Source organism: Piliocolobus tephrosceles, chromosome 11 (assembly GCF_002776525.5).
Source record: "Piliocolobus tephrosceles isolate RC106 chromosome 11, ASM277652v3, whole genome shotgun sequence".
Lineage (NCBI taxonomy): Eukaryota > Metazoa > Chordata > Mammalia > Primates > Cercopithecidae > Piliocolobus > Piliocolobus tephrosceles.
In genome coordinates, this window is record NC_045444.1 from 105,828,478 (window position 1) to 105,844,677 (window position 16,200).

At 50.6% G+C, this 16,200-nt stretch overlaps 1 protein-coding gene across 9 annotated transcripts in view; it reads right to left on the reverse strand.

Moving 5' to 3' along the window:
* Nucleotides 1-848: 848 nt before the first annotated feature.
* DNPEP (aspartyl aminopeptidase) overlaps nt 849-16,200 on the reverse strand; it is a 15,579-nt gene continuing 227 nt past the window's right edge. Inside the window, exons 1-15 of one of the 9 annotated variants that reach the window (XM_023221837.2) lie at nt 15,759-15,958; nt 15,072-15,165; nt 14,894-14,982; nt 14,666-14,779; nt 14,284-14,409; nt 13,966-14,096; nt 13,628-13,703; nt 13,423-13,530; nt 12,360-12,437; nt 10,391-10,474; nt 9,066-9,226; nt 8,635-8,674; nt 8,424-8,525; nt 1,651-1,818; nt 849-1,138 (exon numbers count right to left, since the gene is read on the reverse strand). In XM_023221837.2, the coding sequence (XP_023077605.2) occupies nt 1,088-1,138; nt 1,651-1,818; nt 8,424-8,525; nt 8,635-8,674; nt 9,066-9,226; nt 10,391-10,474; nt 12,360-12,437; nt 13,423-13,530; nt 13,628-13,703; nt 13,966-14,096; nt 14,284-14,409; nt 14,666-14,779; nt 14,894-14,982; nt 15,072-15,165; nt 15,759-15,794 (1,458 nt within the window). In that variant the 5' untranslated portion in view covers nt 15,795-15,958 and the 3' untranslated portion in view covers nt 849-1,087. The other 8 variants (XM_023221877.2, XM_023221846.3, XM_023221900.3 and 5 more) reach the window with 8 other exon arrangements.

Here is a 16,200-nt window from a genome sequence, read left to right on the forward strand (position 1 = left end):
CAGCCTCCCAAGTAGCTGATATTACAGCATATGTGACCACGCCCGGCTAATTTTGTATTTTTAGTAGCGATAGGGTTTCTCCATGTTGGTCAGGCTGGTCTTGAACTCCCGACCTCAGGTGATCCACCCACCTCAGCCTCCTAAAGTGCTGGGATTACAGGCATGAGCCATTGCGCCCGGCCTTTTTTCTTTGAGACAGAGTCTTGCTCTGTTGCCCAGGCTGGAGTGCAGTGGCACCATCTCAGCTCACTGCAACCTACGCCTCCTGGGTTCCAGATATTCTCCTGCCTCGGCCTCCAGAGAAGCTGAGATTACAAGTGTGCACCACCATGCCTGGCTAATTTTTTTGTATTTTTTCACCACATTGGCAAGGCTGGTCTTGAACTCTGACCTCAAGCGATCCACCTGCCTTGGCCTCCCAAAGTGCTGGAAATACAGGTTTGAGTCATGGCACCCAGCCAGACTGACTTTTCCAATTTTTTCAGTGATAATCTTTTTTCCTGATAATATGTTCACAATCAAGTAATACCAGGAACTGCTGAGAAGTGGACGATGAAGGGTGATAAGGTATAGACTGTGCCCTTCTCTTTGCAGCTCCTGAGAGGGGTTGGGGAGGGACTGGGGGAGGTGGGAAACAGCTTTGGCTGCCTGCCCAGAGCAGCTCTGAAGGGGGCCCGATGCTGAACAGGGTATCTGAGGGCAGAGCGGGACGCCTATTCCGGGGATGGAAGGAGGAAAGACGGTTGAGGCCACTTCCTAGGAGGAGGACTAGGGGTGGGAGAAGTGACCCTCGCTTAAGGATCCAGCCCACCCTTCACCCACTTCAGGTATGGACTTGAGACAGAGAAGAGATTTAAAATCAGATTTAAAACCATCAGCTCCCAGGAGTGTGGCCTCCTCCACCTGCTCCCCAACTGTTCTGGTTCCAAAGGTTCAAGCCAGGTTCAACTCCCACTCCTCTAGTCTCCAAATAAGCATAGCATGGAGAGTCTGAGTGAAAATCCACTTTAATAATCCAGCTTCAGCTCAGCTAAGAACTTCCCCTCTCAGGCGCAAAGGGATGGCAAAGAAGTCTTTCCAAGAGGGCTCAATCCACTGAGAGATTATGGCTCAGAGAAGGGAACAGCTCAAAGAAGCCCTATAATGGGAGGCAACATGGAATTTGAAATTAGTGAGTGACCAGATGGAGATGTCCTGCCACCCACCTCACACCCAACATATGTTCCAGCAGGAGAAGCACCGAGGTTTCATCTGTTCTTGACAGCCACCCCAGTCTTCTCAGCCCTGATCCCCTCTTCCCATCCCTTCATTTTCCATTTCTTTGGGTCAGGGCCCCTGAGCCTTGAGAAGAATAAGGACCCTTGTTTTATCTCTTTTTTCTCTTTTGTAGAGACATGGTCTTGCCATGTTGCTCAGGCTGGTCTCAAACTCCTGGCCTAAGCAATCATCCCACCTTCCGAAGTGTTGACATTACAGCATGAGCCATTGTGGTTGGCCAGGACCCTTGTTTTCCTACATGGCCCCAGCAAGGCAACCAGCCCCCACTACTCAGGCCAGTCACTTTGTGATGGCAATGTTGTCCCAGCAACCAATCCAGGCACTAGAGGGGAAGGAGCCCAGCTGCCATTGAGAGGGTCTGGGGTGGGTTACCTTGAAGAGGGTGAGGGTCTGGAGGACTCCTGTAGTGCAGGCCATCTCCCGGATAGAGTGCATGGCCAGTTGGGGGCTGCCTAAATCTAGCACCCGCAGCCCCAGCCGAGAAGCCAAGATAGGTCCAATGGTGGTTCCACAAGGGGAGTCATTCCGGACCATGAGATCCTAGGGGGAGAAGGAGACTCATGAGCAACATGCAGTGTGTGCTTATCAGAGCCAAGGAGGACGCCATCTTAGAACTGCAGGGCAAGAAGGGGCTTGGGAGACGGTCCATTAGGAGCAAAAATCAAAGCCAGTGCTAAATGGCAGACCCCAAAGGACAATATATTCTGAATTGGTCCCATTCTCTCTCCATCACCATTACCCTAGTTCCAATCCATTCTCCACACAGCAGGAAGGGGGATTTTAAAAATATCCATCCTTGTCACCCTCTTGCTTAATATCCACACCCACAGAAAAAGAATACTCAGTGATATTAATGTGTTTAAAAATATTGCTACTGACATTTTGAAATGATTTTCTTTATATTATGGTAAAAGAGTCAATAAGAAAATGAAAATATGATGCTAGATATCAAGGTTTTCAGTGTAAGAGGAAACAGAATTACAAAATCAAATAGGTAATAACTATTTAACTAAACAAGAATAATTTTATGAATAAGAATTACAGTATTAACTCATGATTTTTATTTAAACATTTTTATTTTATTTTATTTTATTTTGAGATGGAGTCTCCCTGCGATGCCCAGGCTGGAGTGCAGTGGCACGACCTCAGCTCACTGCAACCTCTGCCTCCCGGGTTCAAGTGATTCTCCTGCCTCAGCCTCCCGAGTAGCTGGGATTACAGGCACCCACCACCATGTCCAGCTAATTATTGTGCTTTTAGTAGAGACAGGGGTTCACCATATTGGCCAGGCTGTTCTCGAACTCCTGACCTCAAATGATCCATCCATCTCGGCCTCTCAAAGTGCTTGGATTACAGGCCTGAGCTACTGCACCTGGTTTCATGATTTTTAAAATATGTACTTTTTTCTTGCTGTGTCCATGGAAATGGTCCCAAAGTACCATTCCCTCCTCAAAGAACAATGAACACTTGCAGTGCCAGACCATGGTCTCTAATACCATTGCTCGTCAAAAGCCACTGAGTCTGGGGGGTGAAATGAACAAGACACGCCTGCAATTTTTGTTGTTCCAAAAAGCAAGGAGACTTCCAAGAGTCAAAGGCCACAGGGGTTATGCTGAAGGGGCTCCCATTGGTCAAAGCCATGACAATTCACACATCAAATATAATCATTACAGTGGACACTGAATAAATGAAATTCCACGATCTATGATAGTCAGAAAGGGAAAAGCAGGCCAGGTGTGCTGGCTCACACCTGTAATCCCAGCACTTTGAGAGGCCAAGGCGGGCAGATCACATGATGCCAGGAGTTCGAGACCAGTCTGGCCAACATGGTAAAACCCTGTCTCTATTAAAAATACAAGAAACAGGCAGGGTGCAGTGGCTCACGCCTGTAATCCCAGCATTTTGGGAGGCCGAGGCCGGCGGATCACGAGGTCAGGAGATCGAGACCATCCTGGCTAACACGGTGAAACCCCGTCTCTACTAAAAATACAAAAAAATTAACCGGGCGTGGTGGTGGGTGCCTGTAGTCCCAGCTACTCCGGAGGCTGAGGGCAGGAGAATGGCGTGAACCCAGGAGGCGGAGCTTGAAGCGAGCCGAGATCGCGCCACTGCACTTCAGACTGGGTGACAGAGCAAGATTCCAACTCAAAGAAAAAAGAAAAAAAGAAATACAAGAAACAGCCAGGTATGGTGGTGCACGCCTGTAATCCCAGCTACTCGGGTGGCTGAGGCATGAGAATCTCTTGAACCTCTGGGGAGGAGGTTGCAGTGAGCTGAGCCTGGGCGACAGAGCGAGACACTGTCTTAAAAAAAAAAAAAAAAAAAAAGGAAAAAGGAAAAGGAAAAATCCTTCTCTGTCACTATTTGAGATGACATTTCACCTTGAAAAGTGGATAATGGAAAGAATTAGCATTTATCCTGCTTTCCAATAGGAATGATATTCCATGATAACCAAAGAACCCTAGCTGATTGGAGGGAAGAAGTTCCGCTTCACAGAAGAATGGAAGACTGAAAGAATTCAGGGGAAGCGGGTATTTTCCGGTAAATTCTAATGAAATTACTGATTTAGGCAAGGATTACTGTAAGTGTTAAAACCATTAGGTGTCTGGTTAATAGGGAACTCATCACTTGTATGGGTCACTGTCAGGTCAATAGTGGGAAAACCACCATATAACGAAGGGATAAGAGGCCATCCCTGGTCCAGTGGTCAGTCTTTGCAAGGCTAAGGGTGGCCCACCCAGATCTCATGTGTGTGATGCCATATGAATACACCAGCCATGTCTTCTAGCCAAAAATGTTTAACTTGAGGCTGGGAACGGTGGCTCACGCCTGTAATCCTAGCACTTTTGGAGGCTGAGGTGGATGGATCACTTGAGGTCAGGAGTTCCAGACCAGTCTGGCCAACATGGTGAAACCCTGTCTCTACTAAAAATACAAAAATTAGCTGGGCATCATGGTGCACATGTGTAATCCCAGCTACTTTGGAGGCTGAGACAGAAAGATCACTTGAACTGGGGAGGCAGAGGTTGCAATGAGCCGAGATCACGCCATTAGACTACAGCCTGGGCAACAGAGTGAGACTCTCACTCTGTCAAAAAAAAAAAAAAAAGTTTAACTTGAATGCATCAAGTCTTTAGAAATTCCAGTTGACAGGAAATACAGGGCTTACAGACAAGCAAAAGACACCATGGGGCAGCGAGGAGACATATCCAGATGTTTCTTGAATAAGCCAATGTAAAAAGGGGTGGGAGGAACTGTGCTACGTTAGAAGACATTTAAGCAACATATTAGCCAAATATAACGCATGGTCCTGAGTTGGATACTAGGGTGGGTCAAATAACTGTAAAAAAATATTTTGAGGATAACTGGGGAAAACGGAAAGTTATCTGTGCATTAGATGAGGTACAAGTTTACTGAAACAATTTCCTGAAATGGGATTGAGAATGGTAGATCATGCCTATAATTCCAACACTTTGGTAGGCCAAGATGGAAGGATTGCTTGAAGCCAGGAGTTCAAGACCAGCCTGGGCAACATAACAAGAATCCCATTTTAACTAAAAATAGAAAATTAGCCAGGATGGTGGCATGCATCTGTAGTACCAGCTACTTGGGAGGTTGAGGCAGGAAGATCTCCTGAGCTCAGTTTGAGGGTGCAGTGAGCTATGATCATGCCACTGCACTCTAGCCTGGGAGACAGAGCAAGACCCTGTTTCTAATTTTAAAAAAACAATTAAAAAAAAAACTGAAATAGTAAGGTGAAGATGACTGAGTGAAAAGAGGCAACAAAAATATATCCAATATAGTATCATTTAAAAAAAGTGTATATGAAGTTCATGCATAGAAAAAAATCTGGAAGACTACACCAAAAATTTCTGCGGATTAGTGTTTTACTTTCTCATCTCTATCTGTATTTTCTAATTTTCCAAAATACATGTGTCCTACTTCTGCCGTAAGTTATTAAAGAAAAATCTCCCAATGTCTTCTCACTGCCCTAGAATAAAATTGAAATGCTCTTCCATGGCCTAGGTATTCCTGCATGATCACTGAGCTGGGCCTCTTCCCTGACCCCCTCCTGCTCTCATCCTGGCTCTGCCATCCTGCCTTTCTCTCCTCCTAATAGACAGCTCATTCCTGGTCCCCTTGGGGCCTTTCTACTTGTGCCCTCTGGCTGGGACGCTCCCATAGCTGCCTGTTTCTCAGTGGTTAGGTCTCAGCTCAAATATCACGTTCTCAAAGAAGGCTTTCTGGGGGCAGAACAATTCAGCTTTCCAAAAGGAAGAGCTACCACTGTACAGCAGAAAGAGCCCCGGGCTGGGAGTCAGGATGCCGCGGTTCTACGCCTGACTATGCCAGAGCTTGCCTGTTATGATTGTCACTGGACCACCAATGCCCGAGTCCCTGATATAGACAGGTAGATAGATATAGAAATAGACAGTCACGTACTACATAGTGACATTTCAGCAAGGATAGACCACATGACAGTGATCTCATAAGATTATAATGGAGCTGAAAAATTCCTGTCGCCTAGTGACATCACAGCTGTTCCAATGTTGTGGCACAATGCATGACTCACTTGTTTGGGATGACGCCGGTGTAAATAAATCTACTGCGCTGCCAGTCATATAAAAGCATAACACACGCAATTATGTACAGCATGCAATACCTCAGAATGATAATAAATGACTATGTTATGGTTTATGTGTTTACTATATTATGCTTTTTATTGTTATTTATTTTGAGATGGCGTTTCACTCGTTGCCCAGGCTGGAGTGCAATGGCGCCATCTTGGCTCCCTGCAACCTCTGCCTCCCAGGTTCAAGCGATTCTCCTGTCTCAGCCTCCTGAGAAGCTGGGATTATAGGCGTGCACCACCACACCCAGCTCAGTTTTGTCTTTTCAGTAGAGACGGGGTTTCACCATGTTGGCCAACTGGTTTTGAACTCCTGACCTCAAGTGATCCGCCTGCCTCGGCCTCCCAAAGTGCTGGGATTACAGGTGTAAGCCATGATGCCTGGTCTATTGTTATTTTAGAATGTACTCCTACTTACTGAAAAAAAAAAGTTAACTGTAAAACAGCCTCAGGCAGGTTCTTTAGGAGCTGTACCAGAAGGAGTTTTGCCAGAAGAAGGCATTGTTATCATAGCAGATAGCAGCTCCCTGAATGTCAATATCCCTGAAGACCTTCCAGTGGGACAAGATGTTGAGGTGGAAGTCAGGGACATTGATAATCCTGATCCTGTATAGGCCTAGGCTAATGTGTATGTTTCTGTCTTGGTTTTTAACCAAAAAGTTTAAAAATTTTAAAAATAACTAAAAATTTTAAAAATAGAAAAAAGCTTATAGAATAAGGATACAAAAAAGAAAGTATTTTGAATAGCTGTACTATGTGCTTGTGTTTTAAGCCAAGTGTTATTACAAAGGAGTCAAAAATTTAAAAAATGGAAGTTTATAAAGTAAAAAAGTTGGCCGGGCGCAGTAGCTCATGCCTGTACTCCCAACACTTTGGGAGGCCGAGGCAGGCAGATCACAAGGTCAGGAGTTCGAGACCAGCCCGACCAACAGGGTGAAACCCCATCTCTACTAAACATACAAAAATTGTTTGGGCGTGGTGGTGCGTGCCTGTAATCCCTGCAACTCAGGAGGCTGAGGCAGGAGAATCGCTTGAACCAGGGAGATGGAGGTTGCAGTGAGCCGAGATCGCGCCACTGCACTCCACCCTGGGTGACAAAGGCGAGACTCCATTTCATAAATAAATAAATAAATAAATAAATAAATAAATAAATAAATTACAGTAAGCTAATTTATTGTTGAAGAAATACAATTTCCAAAATAAATGTAGTGAAGCCTAAGTGTCCAGCATTGATAAAATCTGCACTAGTGTACAGTACTGTCCTAGGCCTTCACATTCACTCACCACTCAGGGCAACTTCGAGTGTTGTAAGCTCCATTCATAAGTGCCCTATATAGGTGGACCATATTTAATCTTTTATAACATATGCTTGCTGTACCTTTTCTTTTTCTTTTTTTTTTTTTTTTTTGTTTTTTGGAGACAGGGTCTCACTCTGTCACCCAGGCTGGAGTGCAATGGCAAGATCTCAGCTCACTGCAACCTCCACCTCCTGGGCTCAAGAGATCCTTCCTAAGTAGGGAAGGCCTCCCAAGTAGCTGGGACTACAGGCATGCACCACCACGCCTGGCTAATTTTTGTATTTTTTGGTAGGATGGGGTTTCACCATGTTGGCCAGGCTGGTTTTGAACTCCTGACCTCAAGTGATCTGCCTGTCTTAGCCTCCCAAAGTGCTGGGATTACAGGTGTGAGCCAACATGCCTGGCCTCCTGTACCTTTTCTATGTTTAGGTATACTTACCATTTTGTTACAATTACCTACAGTTTTCAGCACAGTAAGAAGCCGTACAGGTTTGCAGCCTAGGAGCAATGGGCTACACCACACAGCCTGGGTGAGCAGCAGGCTGTCCGTCTAGGTTTGTGTACGTACGCTCCATGATGCTCATACAACAACAAAACTGCCTAATGATGCCATTTCCCAGAACGTATCCCTATTGTTAAGCAATGCATGACAGTATATGTGTATATATATGTGTATATACAATACTGTGTTACATACATATGTGTATACAACATATATATGTACACACACACAAACACACTGAGGAGAAAGGACTAGAAAGATTTCTAGAAAGATTTCCCAGGCAAGAGAGAAAATAAGTAGCTGGGGTTCCATACTCCCCAGCCCTGAACTTTCCCTGTGGAAGCCCCTAGGGTGTGTACGAGACACAGGAAAGTGGGGGTACTGCAGGGAAAGACAGGCCTACCATGTGCCAGGAGCACACTGTACCTTCAGTCTTCATAGAAATCCAGCAAAGTAGGCATCACTATCACTATTCTACAGATGTGGAAACTGAGACTTACAAAGGCTAGGAGACTAGTCCCAAGGTCACACAGCTAGCACCGCAGCAGAGCCAGCATGGAATCCAGCTAGATCCCAAATCCCTACTTTTCTCACTCTACTGGGACCCCCTCCACTGAAGGCCATCTACCAGGTTCCCTGTTCATGGGGGGCCCATCTGTTTGTGTCCCCACCAAACTCCCTCCATCACACCTTCCCAGGCAGGGCCCACCCTCACCTGCAGGGGGACCTTGACTTTGTTGGCCACCTCTCGGATCAGGGCCTCTGACACTGCGTTTGAGGCATAGCGTTGCTTGCTGTTCACCTTGATCACGGGGCCCTGGGGAGAGTCAACGGTGAGGCAGAGGTAATGACAGGCCCAAAGGGAATGACTGGGGGCCCAGAACAGCCAGGCCTCCAAGTCCCTAGGGAGAAATGGCACATCTCACCTTGTGGAATAAGGGCCGGTGGTTCTCCTCATGCTTGTCCCTGTAAGAGACAGGTAAGGGCCAGGCATAGCAAACAGGAGGAGGCCTGTCAACACTCACCACCCTCCCATGGCAGACATCACTAATAGATCACCACTCTTTCCCGCCCAGCCCAGTAGGACTTTAGAGTCATTCCATACACAGGGTTCCGGGCAGCCTCTAGTAATAGATGGAAACAAGTTTGTAGACAAAGGCTATTCCACACACCTGGGTTAGGCATTGCATGACTTTGATCGAGTTGGTCTCAGAGTAGTGAGAAGGAAGTGCCCCTGAACCTCCCAGCAGAATGAAGAAGGGAGAAAGGAAGAGACTGGGGCCAGGGCAGAGCCTCGAGGTAGGTTACGCTTGGGTCCCCAGTTATGTGAAGACTGTGACTGGCACTAGAGACTCACAGGTAGTTGGGATGCACAGCATGGGCCATGTCTGCGCTGATCATGAAGGACTTGGGTATGGCTTCCTCGAAGGCCGTCGGGTACTGGCATGAGGCCGAGATCCGCCGCAGCACCAGCTCTGTCAGCAGTGACTGTGCTCCCTGTGCACTCTCAGACCCCACCTGGCGACAGCAGAGTCCTGAGTCTGGGAATCTGGGCTCAGGGTCCTGATCTTGGAAGCCAGTGAGAGGGGCCCACTGCCCAACTAGCCCAAAACCCCACTGACTGGGTGTTCTTAGCAACACCCCTAACCTGGGGTCATCACTGAACACTGGACAGTGGGCTGAGGCCAAACTAGTCTTAACAGTACTGATGGGTTTCCTGCACTACTCCCCTTCCTCCTCCTGTGACCCTCACATCACAAGATGACAGGGTCATCCTGTGACCCTCAGCAGAGGTGCCCCACCACACTGGTTAATTTTCTTTTATGCATATGACAGAGACTGCTAACTGTCCGTGATATCTTTTATAACAAAACACCCAAGTTGTAGTTGAGCACTTAACTACCTAGCTAGAGATGACATTCCCAGGCTCCCCTGCAGCTAAGTTCTGTGGAATGTAAGCAGTAATGAATGTCATTTCTGGATCACGCCCTTAAAGCCAGGGGGTGTCTACTGCCCCTTTTGTATTTTTAGTAGAGACGGGGTTTCACCGTGTTAGCCAGGATGGTCTCGATCTCCTGACCTCGTGATCCACCTGTCTCAGTCTCCCAAAGTGCTGGGATTACAGGCGTGAGACGCGCCCAGCCTTCTTTTCTTTTCTTTTTTTTTTTTTTGCCAAATTCAAATTGCCCTTCTTACTAACTCAGTGCAGACATGATGGCCAGAGCTGGAACGGCCACCCTGAATCCTGAAATGGAAGTCATGTGTTCAGGATGGCAGGTACCCCTCCTAAACTGTTAACTCTGACCTGGGTTGTTATATGAGAGAACACTATCCGTTCAAGCTCTCTTATGCAGCTGAGACTGCAGCCTCACACACACAGGCATCATGAGGACCTACTCTGTACTGAGCCCTGGGGCTACGAGGATGGACGGGGTAGAGTCCCTGTCCTAAAGGAAGAAGCTCACCATGTGGCACAAAGAGAGATACAGGAGAGACGGTCACCCTTGAATAAGCAGATGTATGCTAAGTCAGAGGAGACACCAAGTGCTAAGGAGGCCCAGGCGGCATCTCCCCTGTCTTTGGGGCCCCCAGAAGAGCCCTGGCTCATGGTGGATGCCTGGCACAACAAGTTGGCTGTGGAAGACTCTGCAGAGGGGACCCTCCCCAGAACCCTCCACGTACCTCTTCGTTGTCATACAGTGTGATCATGCGCACGTGAGGCTCCGTGGCCAGGGAGCCAGGGCCTGCACAGGAATTTATCAAGGCCTGGTTCAGGGAAGGAAATGAGAGCATCATCTCCAACTTCCTTCTTCTGGAACTCAGCCCACCAGCACTTTGGGTGTGCACACTTCCCCGTCCACTAGCACCTTGGGTGTACACGTTCCCCTGTCTGCCTTCCATGGCCATGGCTCTTATCAATTAGGGCACTGCCTGGCAGAGGGTGTGGTGGGGACCTTTCTTTTCTTTCTTTTTTTTTGTCGAGATAGCGTCTCGCTCTGTCGCCCAGGCTGGAGTGCAATGGTGCGATCTCGGCTCACTGCAAGCCCCGCCTCCAGGGTTCACGCCATTCTCCTGCCTCAGCCTCCCGAGTGGCTGGGACTACAGGCGCCCGCCACCACACCAGGCTAATTTTTTTTTTTTTTTTGTATTTTTAGTAGAGACGGGGTTTCACCGTGTTAGCCAGGATGGTCTCGATCTCCTGACCTCGTGATCTGCCCGTCTCGGCCTCCCAAAGTGCTGGGATTAAGTGCTGGGATTATAGGCGTGAGCCACTGTGCCCAGCCTTCTTTTCTTTCCTTTTCCTTTTTTTTTTTTTTGCCAAATCAATAGCTACATAGGTAGAAACTTTAGGGTGTGGTAGGGACCGACTTCCTTCCTTCCTTCCTTCCTTCCTTCCTTCCTTCCTTCCTTCCTTCCTTCCTTCCTTCTTCCTTCCTTCCTTCCCTCCCTCCCCTCTCCCTCCTTCCTTTTCTTCCTTTTTTTGCCAAATCAATAGCTACATAGAAACCTTTTCAACTGGGACAGGAGGCACCATCCTTTGGGTGTTCTTCTCTACCTTCCCATGCAAAAGCCAGTAGGAAGATGTGGAGGAAGAAGAGAGGAAGAGCTGAGAGTCCTGGGAAGCCAAAAGGCTACACAGATCACATAAACTGATTGGCCTCAGGGAAAAGACTAACGTTCAAAGAGGTGACAGACTCTGTCAAGGTGACATGACTGGCTGGCTGCCTGCAGAAGTGGATGCAGGTCCCAGGTCCGGCTCTGGTCTCAATTACAGCTCAAAGCCTATCTCTAGCCACAGGATTACAGGGAAGGAAAGGCAGAAAAAGGCAGAGGGAAATCAAGGGCAAGAGGAGAGAAAGAAAGGGAACTGACGGCTGGGCGCGGTGGCTCAAGCCTGTAATCCCAGCACTTTGGAAGGCTGAGACGGGCGGATCACGAGGTCAGGAGATTGAGACCATCCTGGCTAACCCGGTGAAACCCCGTCTCTACTAAAAAATACAAAAATTAGCCGGGCGAGGTGGCGGGCGCCTTTAGTCCCAGCTACTCGGGAGGCTGAGGCAGGAGAATGGCGTAAACCTGGGAGGCGGAGCTTGCAGTGAGCTGAGATCCGGCCACTGCACTCCAGCCTGGGCGACAGAGCGAGACTCCGTCTCAAAAAAAAAAAAAAAAGAAAGGGAACTGACTAGGGTGGAGAGAAGGTGGGGAATAGCAAGGTGACTAGGAAGACAGGCTACCTGACTGAGATCCCAAGAAACAGGGAGAAGGCTGGGGCTTAAGCCTGGGGGGTGGAGTAGGAAGCAGAAGGAGGTGGATGATACTGCCTTGTGGGATGATAAGGCCTTTCCCTGAGGCAGAGGTTAACTTCAGGAGAAGCAGCAGGAGCAAGGCTAGGACAAGACACCATGGTGCTCTAATCAACTTCTCAGCCTTCCTCTCACCTCAACCCCCTGACAGTGCAAGGACAGAGTCCAAAGGTAGTGATGCTGAGGCTGCAGCATTTAGGGCCCCCTCCTGGTCCATCCAGCACCAGCAGACTGAGCAGACAATGGCCCTCTCTCACAACCTGCTAGGGCTTTAGGCAGCTCTTCTGACCCCAAACATGCCATCTCTGCTGCTGGTATGTACTGCCTAGGGTGCCCCAGCTCCTCACCTGCAGGGCACAGAAGCAACTGTGCAGATTGTCCAGCCGAGGAGCAAAGATGAACTCATCATAGGCACCACCCAAGACCTAGAGAGATAAGACAGTCAGCCCGACTTTCAACCCTCCACCCTCACTCACCTTTCTTTTGCTCCCAAGGGCCTCCTTGGTTTCTTGCGCAACCTCTCCCTGACCCCGGGCTTAGTGCACTATTTTCTTTTTTCTTTTTTTTGAGATGAAGGTTCGCTCTTCTTGCCCAGTCTGAAGTGCAGTGGCTTGATCTCAGCTCACTGCAACTTCTGCCTCCCGGGTTCCAAGGATTCGCGTGCCTCAGCCTCCTGAGTAGCTGGGATTACAGGCACGCACCACCAGGCCCAGCTAATTTTTGTGTTTTTATTAGAGACGGGGTTTCACCATGTTGGTCAGGCTAGTCTCAAACTCCTGACCTTATGTGATTCCCCCTGCCTCGGCCTCCCAAAGTGTTGGGATTTTTTGCTGTGCAGGATTGAGCAGAGACTGGAGAAGGGGGCTGGGCTGGCGCTGAGGAACAGAAGGGTGGAGGCCAATAGCTCTTGACCTCTTCCTGTGGGTCAAGAAGAGGAAGGGCTGAATTGTTACCAAAAAGCCCAAAGAAGTAAACAGAGGAAACCAGTCAAAAAACAGAAACAGAAACTCAGTACATGTTCAAGCAGGACAGAGCATCCAAAGATTTAGCAATCTCTGACCATCAGCAACGGGGAGACAGAGAACAGATAGCCACATCCAGACCTCTTTCCCTAAGCAGTTCAGTGTCAGTGTGGGTCAAAGCAGACAGGGCCCACCTATAGAAGAAACTCCTGTGGAATCTGTAAAAAGGGCCAATTCCAAGACAGTCCTAGCAGGCAGGTCTGGGGTGGGGAACTTGTCTTTTTGAGAACCACCACCTAGAAACAGTGGGGGATGTGTCTACTGGGAAGAATAGGGATGAGAGTCACTGAGGGCTTGGTGGAGGTGATGAGTGCTTCAGCAGGACTGGCTACGGGTGGCTGGGATCCTGGAGGCCCTCCACCCACAGGTTCCTACAGCCAGTCCTCACCGCAGGCTGGGTGTCTGCAAGGCAGAGCTCCATCTCCACTATGTCCTTGGGGCTCAGCCCCAGATGGTCACAGAGCAGAGACATGAGGACCGAATGGTGCCGCTCATCCTGCAGAGCAGAAAGACACTGGGAAGAGTCCATTCCTCCTTTCCTCCCCTCTCCTCAGGGGACTCTGCCGCCCTTCCCATGATCAGGGGACTCTTACCGCAGCACTGAGAGGCCCTGGCTCAGGAGTCCCCTTCTCCAGCTCCTCCTGGATGGCTGTGGCAAGAATGGGGACTCTGTGGGGAGATGTGGGTTGGGGGCGGGGATTGCGAGGAGGGCACAGCAGAGTGGGGCATCTGATAAGTTCAGGTGCCTCCTGATGGGCAACTGCCCCTGCCCTTCAATTCCCAGCCCACTCCCCAAATGGCAAGGCTGTGAGGACCCTTAGAAATTAACTGGGTCCCAAGAGTAAAATGTGACTGTGGCTACCATTAGGTAATAATCACCTGATATCATTCTCCATCCCTCCCAGCCACCGCAGCCCCACCCCAGTCTCACAGGTGCATCTCTGTGTTGGGCCCAAAGTTCTCGTTGATGTTTCGCTGCAGATGGATGGCCAGGTGTGGGATGCGAAGAATGGGCCGCTCCACATGCACCAGCCGCTGCTCCAGCCGACCTGAGGTAGGGCACTGTGGCCAGCCAGACCAGGTCAGCCCAGGGTGCCTCCTACCCCAGTGGTCAGTCTTCACTTCACTCAGACTAAGCAGGGCGGTCCTCTGACCAGACTGCCTCCACCCCTCTTCCCCACGGGTACCCTGAAGAGTGTGGCAGTCAGTCTTCCAAGGAGGCTCTGCCATTCCCAACCTCGGTTCCCACCTTGACAATGACGCGTCCAGCCAGAGTCAGGTCACGGTCAAACCAGGTGCTCCAGATCCCACCACCATAGGTCTCCACACCGACTTGCTGGAAGCCCACCTGGCTGCGGCGAGACCGACGTTTCACCTGAGTGTAAAGATGGAGAAGAAGTCAGAGAAGGCTTCATGACGAGATGTGGAGATGAGACTTCAGCTACTCATAAGTAACACACAGCGAATATTAGTGTCACATGAAAGACTCAAAGTGTAGAGGAAGAGGCCAAAAAGTTTACCTTCTCCCTTTGTCCAGGGGATAGAGGCCACAGTTTGTATCTCCTGGGTTTCTTTTGCCCTGTACTCCCCCTGACATCTCCTCCCACCCCAACACTGTCCCATTTCCTTACCCGGAGGCAGGGGCTGTCTGTGTGGGCCCCGATGAGGCTGAAGCCATTGCCAGGAACATACTGGCCCCCTACAGCAAAAGCTATGATGGTGGAGGAGTTCCTAGTCATGAAGTACTGAGGAGAAGGGGAGGAAAGACAGGGGTGTGAGTTGCATTAGCCATCTGGCACACAGGGCTTTGAGACCCAGCCTAGGGACCTGCCTTTCCATCCCCACCCCACCCCCAGTACCTTGCTCTCGGGCTTAATATTCCATTTCTCAGTCTCCTTGAGTTCACTGAAGCCAGCCTGGAGAAGGCGGTTGCGGCATTCAGCCACAGCTGTGGGAAAAGCACCCTCTCACAGCGATGGAAGCTGGTGAGGGGCACATCAGCCTCCACCCTTCTCCCTTGCCCTGGCCACCACTTACCGTGGAAAGGAGAGGGACTTCGGTTCACGAACTTGAGGAGTTCCTTGGCCGCAGTCTGCACCGCCTCTTGGCGGCCCTTACCGTTCATGGCCACCTAGGGGAGGGGGCGCTCAGACTTTTACGAGGTCTGGGATCCCTGACCTTTCACCCAGGTTCCGAGGATTCTCCCATCCCCACCCCCAAAAGTGACCACTCCAAGGCACAAACCTCTGCTTACGCCCGTCCCCATCGACAGACCCAAACCCAGGACTGAAACTCTCCGTTGAAAGCTTCAGCCCGCCGGCCCAGGATCACGACCCGGGCCCGCCCCTTAATCCGAACTTTAGCCCGACTCCCTAAGTTCCACCCCCATGTTCCTGCCCAGCTAGGAAATCCTGTTCTGCTCCCAAACTCCGGTATCCCAAGCGGGCCCTATACTCTGAGGCGGCCTGCATCACGTGCGCGTCCCCAGCCCGGAGCCAAAGCCCTGTACTCCAAGGAACACCCTGACTCCTCCCCACCCACCCAGTCTCTCGCATGACTCCCCCTTCCAGTCCCAGGTACGTCGTCAGGTCACCCTCCGCGGGGCTTTCGGTTTCGCTTTGGGTCGGGCGGCCCCACTGCAGCACCGCGCTAAGCTTGGGCCCGGGAGGGCGCCGGATCCGGTTTGCGATCGAAATTCAAGCGGGGCCGTCTGGAGCCACCTACTTGCATGGCACCGCGCGTGGGGCCGTGTCCGCTCATCCGGCCTCCGGGCTCGGCCCGCCCCCACCGCGCGGCCTGCCCCGCCCCTCACCAGCCCTGCAAGTCCTCCGACTGCCCCTTCAGGCCGAGGGGCACGCGCAGGCCATCATCAGGCTTCCCCGGCCGCCCCGCCCCTGGCCGGGCCGCCCCGCCCCCCTCGCCCCGCCCCGCCCCTCGGCGGGCTTACCCTATGCGCTCCGCCCCTAACTGGGCCCTCACCACCCGCCTTGCACCCGCCCTTGCTCCGCCCCTAGCTTGGCCGCCCCGCCCGCCCCGCCCCTCGCCAGGCAGCACGGCCCGCCCTGCCCCTAGTCAAGCTTCCTCGTCCGCCCCGCCTCTCCCCTCCCCGCTTTGCCCCGCCCCTCACCAGGTTTCCCCCGTCCGCTCCGGCCCTCGCCGTACGCCC